Source organism: Canis lupus, chromosome 24 (genome assembly GCF_048164855.1).
Source record: "Canis lupus baileyi chromosome 24, mCanLup2.hap1, whole genome shotgun sequence".
NCBI lineage: Eukaryota > Metazoa > Chordata > Mammalia > Carnivora > Canidae > Canis > Canis lupus.
The window spans coordinates 20,676,756-20,689,757 of record NC_132861.1 but is presented as its reverse complement, the minus strand read 5'-3'; the positions used below and the strand labels follow the sequence as shown (position 1 = coordinate 20,689,757).

General features: G+C 47.6%; 2 protein-coding genes and 1 non-coding gene across 5 annotated transcripts; 1 reads left to right on the top strand and 2 right to left on the bottom strand.

Annotated features, from left to right (window-relative positions):
* Positions 1 to 2,740: 2,740 nt before the first annotated feature.
* On the bottom strand, positions 2,741 to 2,812 carry TRNAE-UUC (transfer RNA glutamic acid (anticodon UUC)). The gene has a single exon. It is a non-coding gene; the product is annotated as a tRNA-Glu (tRNA).
* Positions 2,813 to 3,753: 941 nt separating this feature from the next.
* Positions 3,754 to 8,938, bottom strand: VMA22 (vacuolar ATPase assembly factor VMA22). 2 transcript variants are annotated; one of them, XM_072795847.1, is made up of 5 exons: positions 7,764 to 8,938; positions 7,590 to 7,693; positions 7,420 to 7,502; positions 6,665 to 6,796; positions 3,754 to 4,710 (listed from the first exon to the last, which is right to left on the bottom strand). In XM_072795847.1, exons 1-5 carry the CDS (start codon positions 7,872 to 7,874, stop codon positions 4,598 to 4,600), a joined length of 543 nt encoding a protein of 180 aa, XP_072651948.1. In that variant the 5' UTR covers positions 7,875 to 8,938; the 3' UTR covers positions 3,754 to 4,597. The 2 variants fall into 2 exon arrangements, with proteins under 2 accessions (XP_072651948.1, XP_072651947.1); XM_072795846.1 differs by having other exon boundaries at positions 6,665 to 6,811; positions 7,764 to 8,445.
* Positions 8,011 to 12,490, top strand: IMP4 (IMP U3 small nucleolar ribonucleoprotein 4). Of its 2 annotated transcripts, XM_072795843.1 has the most exons (9): positions 8,011 to 8,670; positions 8,765 to 8,873; positions 10,537 to 10,620; positions 11,321 to 11,430; positions 11,506 to 11,638; positions 11,725 to 11,879; positions 11,962 to 12,056; positions 12,165 to 12,238; positions 12,324 to 12,490. In XM_072795843.1, the coding sequence occupies exons 1-9, from the start codon at positions 8,668 to 8,670 to the stop codon at positions 12,434 to 12,436; spliced, it is 876 nt and encodes a 291-aa protein (XP_072651944.1). In that variant the 5' UTR covers positions 8,011 to 8,667; the 3' UTR covers positions 12,437 to 12,490. The 2 variants fall into 2 exon arrangements, with proteins under 2 accessions (XP_072651944.1, XP_072651945.1); XM_072795844.1 differs by lacking the exon at positions 8,765 to 8,873 and having other exon boundaries at positions 8,016 to 8,670.
* The last annotated feature ends 512 nt before the right edge of the window (positions 12,491 to 13,002 follow it).

The following is a 13,002-nucleotide window of genomic DNA, read 5'->3' as shown; positions in this document are numbered from 1 at the left end:
GGATCATTTATCTTTCTCTAGGTTGGGTGGGCTCTAGTAAAATAGTTTCCCTGAGGATAGGCCTTTGGTTGGTTGGTTTGTTTTGTTTTATTTGTTTGTTTTAGGATAGGCCTTTGTTGAGGAGAACTGAGTGCTCTGGCATATTTCAAAGTGGTTACTTTCCCCTCTCTTGCCAGAAGCACCAGGGGATTCTGCTCATCTGGACCCTAACAACTTGGTAGGGTTTCTGGAGGTAAAGCCCACAAGAATATGAGGGCATTACGGAGGGCACATGATGTGATAAGCACTGGGTGTTATAACCAATAAATTGTGGAAAATTACATCTGAAAATAATGATATATTATATGTTGGCTGATTGAATTTAAATTAAAAAAAGAATGTGAGGGTTGTCAATGCAATATGAGTACAACTTAGAAACTCTAAAAGAAATTAAGTTTTATTCAAGCCCATTAGGACAGCTGCCTGAGAAACATACTCTTCACAGAGAAGATAATGCTCCAGACAATGAACACTTTGTATAGGATTATAGTTTTACATCTTGTAAAAGGTCAAGAGATTACAGATTAACATATAGGCAGGAATCACAAGTTTTAATGTTAAGAAATGCAAGGAGCAGGTGTAGTCATCAACACCTTAAGGACATGATGGTTTACCTTTAGGCTACTCATTTACAAAGCAGATGAATGACATATGCTTGGAGGGCTATAAATCAGGCTTTTGGTTTAAACAAAGTTTATATAGTCATGCTGACCTAGAAAGAAATCTAAAATGGCTTCCCCTTTGGAAAAATTAAACAAAGATATTACTGTAGATAGAAATCTCTTCTTTTGCCTTTGATCAATGTCATACTCGAGGCCTTTACTCTTTCACAAAATCTGTACTTGCTCTAGTTGGGGCCTCTTCATTTCCTTCATTTATAAATAAGAATGTCCCAGCTCCTCTGGTGAATCTGCCTTTTTCTCTCTGTCCTGGCTGAGGAGCTGAGTGCAGGAGTGAGGTTGTGCTGACCACCCTGAAGCTCAGGTAGAAAACCTTTGCCTTTGTCATCTCTGAAGAATTTCTTCAGTTTTCCTGAGGGTTCTGAGTCTGATGGCCATTGATCCATGCCTAGATTTCTAACAGAGTTGGAAACTTTTCTGTCAAAATCTTATGTTTCTTTTTTTCAGTTTTTATTTGCGGAAAACTGGCATTTACCTGATTGGCTATTTCTAGTCTGCTTGCAGATGTGTGAGTTGGGTCTGAACTTGCCTAGGGCATGTCATGGGCTCCATGCTGAGGAGGGCAACAGCCACCATCCCTTTCCCACACTGGAAAACTTGAAAATTATATCAATAATTGTCTATATCAGAGCCCAGTTATATTTGCTCCATACCCAACAAAACTGTGGAGAACTAAAAGTGCATTGCACAAAATCTTTATAGCATTCTTGTATTTCACCTATTTCATATTCATGTGACTAGATTAGTATTTTCTAGAAAATGATTCTGTTAATAATTTAGTGAGCTGCTGTTAAAACTGCTCTGGTAATAAATTGATGCCGCTTGGATATTTTTGTCTGAATTAAGCCACCATGATGGTTAACTGTCTAGGACTCTTGTTCTGCAAAAGAACAATAAATATTTAATGTGTCAAAATAAAATAAAAATAAAAATAGAATAAGCCTCCCTTATATAACAGGCCTTTAGAGAGTTTTTCTCTCATCAGAGTCAATTAGCCCTCAAGTTTTCCTACCAGTTACTGGCTCCAGCAGCAGCTTCTGAGCCTTATACTATGACTTTGTGCTCATTCTTCTTCCCAATTTTCAAGGCGGCTATTCGCCCTGTGACTTCAAATTTCTCATGGATCTAAGAAGAGTTGTTAAATTTTAGTTTATTCAGCTTTTTTTTTTGTCTTGTGAGGACCAAAGTGATGACTTCCGAGCTCCACTGTATCCTATTTTAACCTATATACTTAATATGATTTCAGAAGTAAATTCTTCCCCCCTCCAAATGTATGAATGAATGAATGAGTGTAGTGATCCACTTCTGAATGGAGGACCGCAGCCCTGGGTTGAGTAAATGAACCTGACAAAGCGGGTGGAACACTGACGAAGGCACTTAGTGACTCCGGTTTGTAGGTTTGTCTCTCCTTTTGACTGAAAGTGTGCAAGTGTTGAGGGGGAACTCTTTAAAAGTTCAATTAACAGGGGCAAGCCAGATTGCTTAGGAACCCCAACCACTGGACTAGAAGGCAAACAAAGCAGCCGCAAGACCAGAGAAAATTAAATTGCCAGAGACTTCTCCCAGCTGGCCTCTCCAGTCCATTCGTGCACTTACCTTCTGCCCTCAGAGACAGCTGCCCTTGCTGCAGCCCAGCTTTGGACCCGCTCCAGCAGGAGCTGCACGTGTCGTGACTCCAGCTGACCTTCCTTCCTCCCTAGCAGGCTCCCCCAAGGGGTGTGTGGAAGCTGCCGGGCAGTGGTCACCCTCCGCTGAGATTGACAACGAATTTTGAATATCTTAAATATCATTCAATATTTAAATATAACGGTATCTTCTATAATGAGTTACTGATAGAGAAACCAGTTAATGATGTGATGGAAAATTAAAACTTTGTTCAAAACACGGGGTGATCGGTCCTAGAGTTTTCCGGGCCCTGACTTTTCTAAGGTTACATAGAGAGAAATGTCCAATTTGACCTGAAGCACTCCAGTGGCGAAAATACAAAATTCTGCCTAAGTAGAAAACAAAAGCTACTCCCATTCCCATACCGGGAGTCGAACCCGGGCCGCCTGGGTGAAAACCAGGAATCCTAACCGCTAGACCATATGGGAGGTGCTGCATGCACGGCTTTCGTTTTGCACATATCACTTATCTCAGCGTGCCACCTACGACTCCACAGAGCAACAGCAGCCGCCGGGGACCGCGGGGCTCGCTCCGCCCCGGAACATCTGACTGCGGCTGCGCGAGCCCTTCTCGAGGCCTCGCTCCCTGCGGGAGCCTGGGCCGGCACATCCGGGTCTCCGTTGGGGGCGGGAACTCCTGCGCCCGGAAATCCTCCCCCCAGAGGACGGTCGCGGGGGCTGCTTGCGGGGTGTTGGCGGAAGCTGCCGGCTCGCGTACCCAAAGGCCAACTTCAGTGAAAGGAGGGCTATTTGAGCGTCCACACCAACTGACATCTAAAATAAAGGATCCCGCCCGGAACCGGAGTTCCACGTGAATATCTTTTCCGTGAAAAACAAAGACGAATTGTTTTCTTTTACTTATTTTGGCTTCAACATCTCACTGGTTGACACTTGGTTGGTAGCAGGATTGTGTTCTCAAATTCAACCTCTGTGGGAGGGGATATACTTTTTTCTCCAGTTTCCTTTTGAAAAGTGCTTCCGTTAGGTTTTTCACTGACAGCTCAAGCTCAAGGCTCCCCCCATCCGGTCACAAATCTGACCGACTGCGATGCGAGTGCAGAAGCTCCGTATTAACGGACAGTAAAAGGAGTGGCGGTCCTGGGACTACGGTCTCCAACAAGCGGTGAGTCTGTAGCCCGGCGGCACATTAGACTCACATGCAGGATTCACCCCAGACCCTAAATGAAACCATATAAGTTCTATGGAAAATACTGGAGAATTCCTTTATCACATCATTTACCACCCTAAATCCAGAAATTATAAAACGGCTGATTGATAAATTCAACTCTTAAGTCAATTAAGAAAATTAACTTAAAAAAAAGTTGAGTGATAGTTACTATAGCTTTCACTTTATTCATTAAGCTATTCAATTATTTTGAGTAATGTAATGTGCTTTATTTTACAATGAAGATTTCAAAAACAAAACACCAGAAGCAAAGTTACAAGAGAAACTGGGAAAAAATATTTACACTTCATATTATGAACAAAGAAGTAATTGTCCCCAAACATAAAGATTACCTTCTACAAACTGCTAAAAATACGAACAACCCAGTAAGAAAATGAAGACACAGTTCCCGTCACAGGAAATACATCTAGCCCTTCAAAACTTAAAAGCAGTTTGGTCTTGTTCCTATAAAGATAATGAAAGAGTACTTAGAGTTCCCTTGAAAATCTAAGACCTTTTTCATTTTCTGGCCTAAAACCTGTCAAGGACTACCTTATCTACTCAGGTGTTCATGTTTTTTATTGACATGGAATCATACTGTCTTGATTTATTAGCCATATTTGTTTTTTCCTACATCAAAATCAGTTTTGAGAATCTAGTGAAACTGAAGCATCTATTTCTTGTCCTTCCCTACCACTAATTATGCAGTATTTCATTCTGTAAAGAAACCACAGCTGATACATCCATGAGGCTGTTCTGGTTGTTTATAAACTAACCTAACAGCTTTGCCCCTGCCCCACATGAATGTGTCCTAGGAGAATACAAACTTAGAAGTGGTTTCACAGTAGTGACTTTCAAGAGTATTCAGTTGGCCTCTTCAAAGTTTCATACCTAACAAAGCTAGAAACATGCAAACCAGAGAAATTTTAAGGAGTAGAACTTGTTGAGGTGGGAATAGGAGCAGGGACAATCTGTGAAGCAAGGAGTCCTGAGATAAGGCAGCCACACCAAAGAACAGCTGTGCTCACGACCCTGCCTCTGGTCACAAGTCAGGCAGATTCTGGCTCCAGATGCTTGAGTTTCTCCTGGAGCCCCCGGAGCTGGCTTCGACCCCAGTCGATGCGGATCTGAAGGCTGGCCATGTCTGCAGCCAGCTGCAGGCCTAGAAGAAGAGATAAGACTGTCACCATGGTATCTTCAATGTAACACATGACTCAGGGGGCTCTGAACATTTCCAGGGACTGGAAAGCCTCCAGAACTCTCTGGCCTCCACAGTATTCCTAAAATATTCCAGGAAGAGCCTTGCACTGGCTACTTCAGAATTTCACTAGACCCCACACCCTCACCTCCTTCAGATCTTTACAAAAATGTCACCTCTGCAATAGACTTCCTTTACTCCCTTATATTACCCACCAGGAACTAACACTGATCATATTACTCACAGATCATAACACTGCTGCATGCCCTCATTTCCTTCCTTCATTTTAATAGTCCTTCATTTTTCCTGCCTTCTCTTTCTACATGTTTTCTCTGCCCTCAAGAGTGCTCCACATTCTGGATCCCCATCTAGGTGGCTTTTGCCTGATGCTTCTTTTTTTTTTTTTAAGATTTATTTATTTATTTGAGACAGAGAGAGAGAGAGAGAGACAGAGGAAGAAGCAGGCTCCATGCAGGAAGCCCCATGCGGGACTCGATCCCAGGTCTCCGGGACCACGCCCTGGACTGAAGGCGGCACCAAACCGCTGAGCCATGGGGTCTACCCTGATGCTTCTGCTATTAAGTCATTTGGGCACTCCATGCCCAATCCACTTGCCCATCCAGTCTTCAGCCTACCTGCCTGCCAAGAGGGCTGGCCACACATCTGCTCACCTCCTTCACTTTCTTGTCTTGGATCTCTCACCCTTTGAGTGTTGCTCCTGTCTCTGCTACTTCTCAGTTTCCTCCAGTGGTTTCTCCCCTTCTTCCTCCTACCTTCTGTCCACACTCTGAGGCCCTCTGCTGATCTCTGCTTTAATGCTATATCTGTGCCAGCAACTTGGAAATTTAAACACCAATGTTATGCAGTGGGCTCCCCAAATCTCTCTTTCCAGCCCAAGTCTCTTCCAAACTTGGATGCATGTGTCCTGACACCCGATCAGAGTCTCCACCACACAGCCTAGGAACATACTCTTGCCCAACTCCTGACTTACCCTTGGCTGTAGCTGTGCAGCCCTCTCACACCAGGTGAGAGCAGCTTCACTCTCCCAGGTGTTCCTGCTGGAATCTGTGGGCTTATCCTTCACTCTTCTCCTTCCCTTACTCTCAAAATGATCTGTCAGCAAATCTTGTTGCTTGTACTCTCAAAACATGCAGGTTCTTATCAGTGACCCTCTCCTTCACTGCCTCTACCTTCATTTCAAGCTTGGCTGGTCTCTGGCACCTGCTTCGTCTCTCTGTTCTTGCCAGTCTTCTATCACTCTGTGGGTCCAACTGTGCCTCCCTCTCTTCAAAGCAATCCGTGACTCCCCAAAGTCTTCATCAGGACCTACACCTAAAATCACCTGGGCCCAGCCCCTCTGATCTCACTCCTTCCATTCCTTGATACATAAGTGGCAGTCCAGCCCACTTGGCCTCCTCTCTGCCATCCTGAACATGATTTCATCTCAAAGCTTTTGCCCTGGCTAGTCCCTCTGCCTATAGCACGGATCCTCCAGATCACCTCCATCTCTTCAGAGAGGCCTTTCCAGACTACCCTCCATAAAATAGTTACCCTCCCCACTCTTGTCTCACTCCATCCACCATACCCTATCTTATTTTTTTCATAACAATTCTTACTACCTGGTATTATATAAAGAACCTATTTAGTTATTTGCATGTTCTCGCTCTCCCTTCAATCCAAGAGGGCTGTTTATTGTTTCCTGCTGTATCCCCAGCACCTAGCATGAGCCTGGAACATTGCCAAAAGCCAGTAAATGCTTTTTTGAAAACAAAACAAAACAAAACAAAACAAAAAAAAGCCCAGCAGCTGTGCAACAAAAGCCTGCTAAGGAGAAACCTAGAAAACCTTTTGCAGATTAACCCCAGCCAGGCATGGCATCAGTGCTCAAGTGCTTCCTGTAGATAGAGCATCCACTCACCCTCTCGGAAGCTGGCTTGGGCATGCCGCAGACTGTGAGGAACCAGGATTCCAAACCAATTCAGAGGGTCCCGGGGGGCTGGGGAGGACTCCGGCTCTGGGGTTTTGGTGAGACCCTTGCGCCTGCGCAAAGCTGGAGAAAGACAGACTGGAGGTTGGGGTACATTACTTGTACCTTGTCTCCTCTGTGACAATGTTGAATTTGATTTGAGCTCATGATCCTGACAAACACTGATGGCTGGAAAAATGCCTCCAACCATTTATGTTCCAGAGAACATCTTACCACAAAGAACAACCCTTCCCTTTGTGATTCAGATGAGGCCCTGACCACTCTTTCCCATGACTCTCAAGATCAGCAGATGACCCCTTGTTTAGCTGTGACAGTGCCAACACACTGACTTTCCCCATTTTGCCTGAACATGCTGAAAGGTAGGACAGATCCTCTAACTCCCCATTCGTCTCATAAGTGATTGAAATTATAAGTTTCTCCTCTGAAACCAGTTAGACATATAAACATTTTCTGTTCAACTGAATGAAACTTCCCCTGATTGCAAAACTATCCCAACTGTAACGGACCTCAGCTATAACTTGTCTATTTCACCCTACAGAAGAAAACAGCCTGGCGAGACACTGTGATCCTCCAATCCAGGCCGCCCTCTCTATCGCAACACCCTTAATAAACTCACCTCCTCTATTCTCCTGTACATTTTGTTTTCCACACTGGGAGAGCGCCCTGACGAAGAAAGAGGGACTCACCTGCCTCACGGGGTCCCAGCTCCTCTGGAGTCTGGGCGCTGGCTCTCATCACCCAGAACTTCTGGAGTCCGTCCTGGGCCTCGCTGAAGAACAAGAAGGCAGTATGGATATTTGGAGGCCCCAGCCTGGACCCTGCCCACCCACCGGCTCCAGCAAGCATGGCTCCTCACCTGGTGTAGACGCAGACCTGTGGCTCCATGTGGGAGGCATACTGCAGAGGACCTACAGACTTGGCGCCCATGGCATAGCGAGCTTTGGAGAGCGAGAGCCAGCCCTGGGGTAAGAGAGGGTGGTGAGACTCGGTTTACCCTCGCACGCCCGCCCACCCCTCTCCAAGGTCCCACCTCCTCCACCCGGGCGTTCAGCGCCGCCCGCTTCGCCTCCAGTTCTTCCAGGTCCCGGAGCAGTTGCAGAAGCAGCGAGTCCAGCTCCGAGCGGAGGTCCGGCGCAGCCATGGGCCCAGCGGACAGAGGCCTGGAACCGGCGTCCTCACAGGTCGCCCAATCGCCGCTCGTCCCACGGCCCGGCAACCAATAGACCCACCTGCAGGGGCGTGCCCAGCCGAGGGGGGGCGGGGGCGAGTTAGCCACCGTGTAGAGGCCACCAGGTCCCCGCCTTTAAAGGCAAGCGCTCTCAGAACAGCCCTAGAGAATGGACTAGTCCCTCCGGAGCGGGACAGCCAGGCAAACAGTCGGCTAGAGCTGCGGGTGGTTCCGAGGTGCTTCTGGAAGAGGCCGCACGAGAATAAGGCTAGAGCTGTGGTGATGGAAGACGCACAGCCGTATGGCCGCCATCAAGTCACTTTTGATTTTAAGGGAGACGAGGCTTTAATTCCAGGAGCCGGTAGGCGAACCTCCAGACAACCGCTGTGCTGCTTTTCCAGTTGCTGGATCATTTCGAACAACGAATTATGATTACTTTAGCGGTTCATAATCCTAACATTGAGCATCGCGCACAACAGTGACAAGTCATGAGACACGCAGCGACATCTGACTCACTGCTCTCCTAGGCGACGTGATAACGTCTTGATGCCCTTATTGGCTGTTGCAGGGAGCATGCGCCTCCGGACTGGCCAATCGCCTTGCGACTACCAACCCACGCTCCGCCATCTTAACGTCGGGCACTGCTACGGGAGCCAAGCGTGGTGAAGCGTCGAGCGACGTTGTTGGTTGAGGGCAGACGCGAGGGTGGCGTGGCTCCTGCGGCCGCGGCAGAGTCTCCCGGACCCACGTGGAAGCCGCGCTCGGGATGGTAGGGGGGATGCTGGAGGCTGGGGGTGGTTCCTGGGCCGGGGGCGCGTGGGCGTGCGGCGAGGACAAGGCTGAGCGGCCCCGCTGTCCGGCAGCTGCGCCGCGAGGCCCGCCTGCGCCGCGAGTACCTGTACCGCAGGGCCCAGGAGGAGTCGCAGCGAGCGGCCCAGGAGCGGAAGGACAAGGTTCGGCGCGCGCTGCAAGGTACGCGGCCCGGTGGCTTCACCTGCGCGGGCGGCCGGCCGGCCTCGGCACCTGCCGGAGCCCCGCGGAGTGACAGGCCGGGCGGGCGGGACGCGGGTGCCGGCGTTTCTTAGCGTTAGTGTGGCTGCGCAGCGCTTCGGGTACTTCCTGGCCGTTTCCTTGCCTGTTGGGTCCTCCTGTTGGTTTGCAGACGTTCCTTCCGAGATGCAATAAATCACGCATCATCTATGCTGCAGTATCCAGATTTTACAGTTTTCCCATTTTGTTTACACTGTGTGTTTGGTTCATCCCAAATTTTAAGTTTTTACGTCATCCTATAGATATTCACCCCCGTACCCTCTTGGCGCTGTTTTTCTTTTTGCCACCTTCTTGGGTACAAGAAGTACAATATCTTACCGCCTTTTGGCGTTAGTATGATTCCATTGCATTTTAAAGTGTTAAACCGTAGGGAACTTAGTTTTATTCGAGTTGTGAATTAGGATCTACCTTTGCAATATTTTCTCCATTTTCTTGTTATACTGATAAAGAGGGTTACGCATGCCTGAATGGAAATGTTGTATTTATCCCTGTCTCTTACCTCTTGTGTGGGCGGAGCTTGTTTCCTATCTGGATGGTACATCAGCTTAATACCTTTGATTATTTTAAATTCACTTTGATTTTCTGTGTTTTAGACATACAAAGTACATGTGGTATATGTTTATATGTTTAGATGAAGCGTTGTTAGACACCTGTGACCTATCTGCCCACATTAGAAATAAAAAATGCTTAATATATTGAAATTCAGGAGTATTTTCCCCAACTCAGAATAGCCACAGTATTGAATACTGTGAATATTTCATTGAATGAAATAAACCATTTCATTGCTTTTCTTTGTGCTTATGTCGTACTTGTTTGTATTCCTAAATGAAATGGGTCGGTTTTTAGTTTTACACTTACTTATTAAGTTGTATGTATTCTTTCCCAGCTTTAGGTTTTCATTTAGCATTGCTTTTAAGACCCAATGAGTATGGTGGGGGCTCCCATTTCCCTGTGCTTGGTGCTGACCTTATTTTTAGTTTGGGGTAGTTAGAAACAGCATTGCTGCTATGAACCTTCTCTTCCATGTGCAAGAATTTCTCCGGGGCGTATTGGAAAGAAAAGCTGGGTCCAAGGGCATGTTCATATTCAGCTCTGTAGGCATACCCACCGCAGCCAGCCCTTCTTTTACCAAGTCCAGCTGTAGTTCACAGAGGAAACCTCTCACCCGGAGCATTAAGATGAGCAGTTTTGTTGTCAGAAGGTTTCAGGGTTTCTGGTCCACCCTCATACAGAAAGAGCCCTCTGTGTGTATTCTTTTAAAAAATAGCTTGTTAATTTTTTTCTAATTACAAAAACAATTATATACTTGCAATTAAATATTTTAGAAAGTCCTCAAACAATGAGACTCGGGAACCATAGAAAATGAGGTCTCCTGTAACCATTGTTGACAGGTTGGCATATAGACCAAAATAGTTTTGCTTTTCTCTTCCCCCTGCCAAAAATATGTATCACTTTTCTGCACAGAGAGGAGTGAAAGGGTACTTTTTAATTAAGTCTGTAAGTTTTTATAAGCCACAGTGTTGTATAAACTGAGGGCTTGGTGGGTGCATGTGTCTAACTCAGCCCTTCTATGTTCCCCTTGCAGAGAACCGCCTGATTCCCACCGAGTTACGCAGGGAGGCTCTGGCCTTACAGGGTTCCCTGGAGTTTGATGATGCCGGCGGGGAAGGTAAATGTTCCTGCCAGCTTCTCCCCACTGCACTTGAGCCTGCTGGCTTCCATGGCATTCCTCAGACACCTTGAAGGAAAGGCTGTGCAACTCATCGTGAAAGTTTCTCCCTGGTGCCCTCATGGCTCTCCACAGATGGCACCTCAGGAAAGTTCTTACTCAGTGTTCCCAGTTTCATTTCTATAACACATACGCTATTATCCTACTTACTCTGTTTTGTCTGTTAATTGTTCCCCTACTAGAATGTGAACTCTACCAAGGCGACACAGGGTCCATTTTGTTCACTGCCATGTCCTCAGCTCCCAGCACTTCATTAACACCCAAATGTTTCATTGCATTATTCAACAAATATTATAGGTATCACAGACATTATACACTTTTGTTATGAGGGAAAGGAGTTAACAAACTTCCTTTGGCCTTAACAGAATCTGGACTTGCACTTCAATGGTAGCCATTAACCCTGTGTGATAAATATAGTTAAAATGAACTAAAATCAAATTTAAAAATCAGTTCCTCAGTCATACTTGTATTTGTAACCAGTGGGGCTGGGGAGTCACCCTCTTGCCCAGTGCAGGTGAGGAGCATTTTCATCATCAAAGGTATTGTCAGACAGTGCTGCTCTAGACAGAGTCAGCCACCTTCAAGTTAGCATTTTACTTCTCAAGACAATGTCACGTTCCTGCCCCTCATGCTCTGACAGGTGTGACCGACCACACGGATGATGAATATCGATGGGCGGGAGTTGAGGATCCTAAGATCATGATCACTACCTCCCGAGACCCCAGTTCCCGCCTCAAGATGTTTGCAAAGGTACCAGTAGGGAGTGAGTGGGAGTTGCTAAGGCACCAGTGGCCCCAGTCCTAATTGGAGTACGTTCATATACAGGAGTTGAAGTTGGTGTTCCCAGGTGCCCAACGCATGAACCGTGGCCGGCATGAGGTAGGGGCACTGGTGCGAGCCTGCAAAGCCAATGGTGTCACTGACCTACTGGTTGTCCATGAGCATCGAGGCACACCTGGTAAGACTGTGGATGGGAAGAGGGTCTGCTGGGGTGGTTGTCTGAGAGCAGATAAGGTTTCTGATGACCCAATCTGGCCCCACCAGTGGGGTTCATTGTCAGCCACCTGCCCTTCGGCCCCACTGCTTACTTCACCCTGTGCAATGTGGTCATGCGGCATGACATCCCTGACCTGGGCACCATGTCAGAGGCCAAGCCTCACCTCATCATGCATGGCTTCTCCTCTCGCCTAGGCAAGCGGGTGAGTCTGGGTTCACGGGATGAGGCCTGGAGGCAGGGAGTTCCAGGCTGGGCATTTGCCACTCTCCTTCTCTTTGACCCAGGTCTCTGACATACTCCGTTACCTGTTTCCTGTGCCCAAAGATGACAGCCACCGGGTCATAACTTTCGCGAACCAAGATGACTATATCTCCTTCCGGTAGGTCCATGGGCTAGTTACAGAATGGTGTCCTGACTGCTGTTTATTACTGACCTACACCCACTCTTTGCCCCCACCTCACCCCTGCCCTGCCTCCCATTGCCCTAGGCACCACGTGTATAAGAAGACCAACCATCGCAATGTGGAGCTGACTGAGGTTGGACCTCGCTTTGAACTAAAGTGTGAGTTTGGGGCTTTATTCCACTTCTGGTGGTGGTAGGGTGCTGGCAGTTTAGGTAACAATGTTTCCATCTCCACCCCCGGCAGTGTATATGATCCGCCTGGGCACGCTGGAACAGGAGGCCACAGCAGATGTGGAGTGGCGCTGGCATCCGTATACCAACACTGCACGCAAGAGGGTCTTTCTGAGTGCTGAGTGAACCCACCCCCCAGGAGGTGGGGAGGGGTTGGAATAAAGTCCATGTGCCACACCACCCTGTTTGCCTCTGTGTGGTCAGGACAAGCCCACTGTCATGCTGAGTGTGAGGGACAGTTTCCATGGGTCTTCTTAGGTGGGGAGTTGACAGCTCAGGAACATTCTCAGGTCTGCCATTGATATTGTGTCTAGGACAGGCAGGCCAAACCTGCTGGCTGGCCCCTTAGCCTTAGGGAAGGTTTGAGAGATTTGGTGTTGCTGTCACTCAGTGGTCAGGGGCTGTGAGAGTTCATGTCAGACTGGGAAGATTGGGCTCTGGTATATACCCAAGGACCCTGGTTTTACCCAGAACATGTGCCAGGATGCTATTGCCAGGATGCTTGGATGCCTGCAAGTTGATGTGGAGGGGAGTGATGACATTAAGAAAGAAACCCATCACACCACATGGGGCAGGCCTATGAAGACACAATTCAGGCAAGGGGATGAAGGTGGGGGCCCCTGCAGATGTCCTGAGAGCTACGGGATGGCATGAAGCATCAGGGCCCCTCTGGATAGCCTGTGTAATGACCC

Bases quoted from the DNA above. Each gene is read 5' to 3' on its own strand.
- VMA22 (XM_072795846.1), bottom strand. From the start codon at position 7,874: ATGGCTGCGCCGGACCTCCGCTCGGAGCTGGACTCGCTGCTTCTGCAA. The intron at 7,694-7,763 runs GTGGGACCTTGG...CTCTTACCCCAG, and splicing joins TGAACGCCCGGGTGGAGGAG to GGCTGGCTCTCGCTCTCCAA. The intron at 6,812-7,419 runs GTGAGTCCCTCT...CCCAACCTCCAG, and splicing joins GCTGGGACCCCGTGAGGCAG to TCTGTCTTTCTCCAGCTTTG.
- IMP4 (XM_072795843.1), top strand. The intron at 11,431-11,505 runs GTACCAGTAGGG...GTTCATATACAG, and splicing joins GCCTCAAGATGTTTGCAAAG to GAGTTGAAGTTGGTGTTCCC. The intron at 11,880-11,961 runs GTGAGTCTGGGT...TCTTTGACCCAG, and splicing joins CCTCTCGCCTAGGCAAGCGG to GTCTCTGACATACTCCGTTA.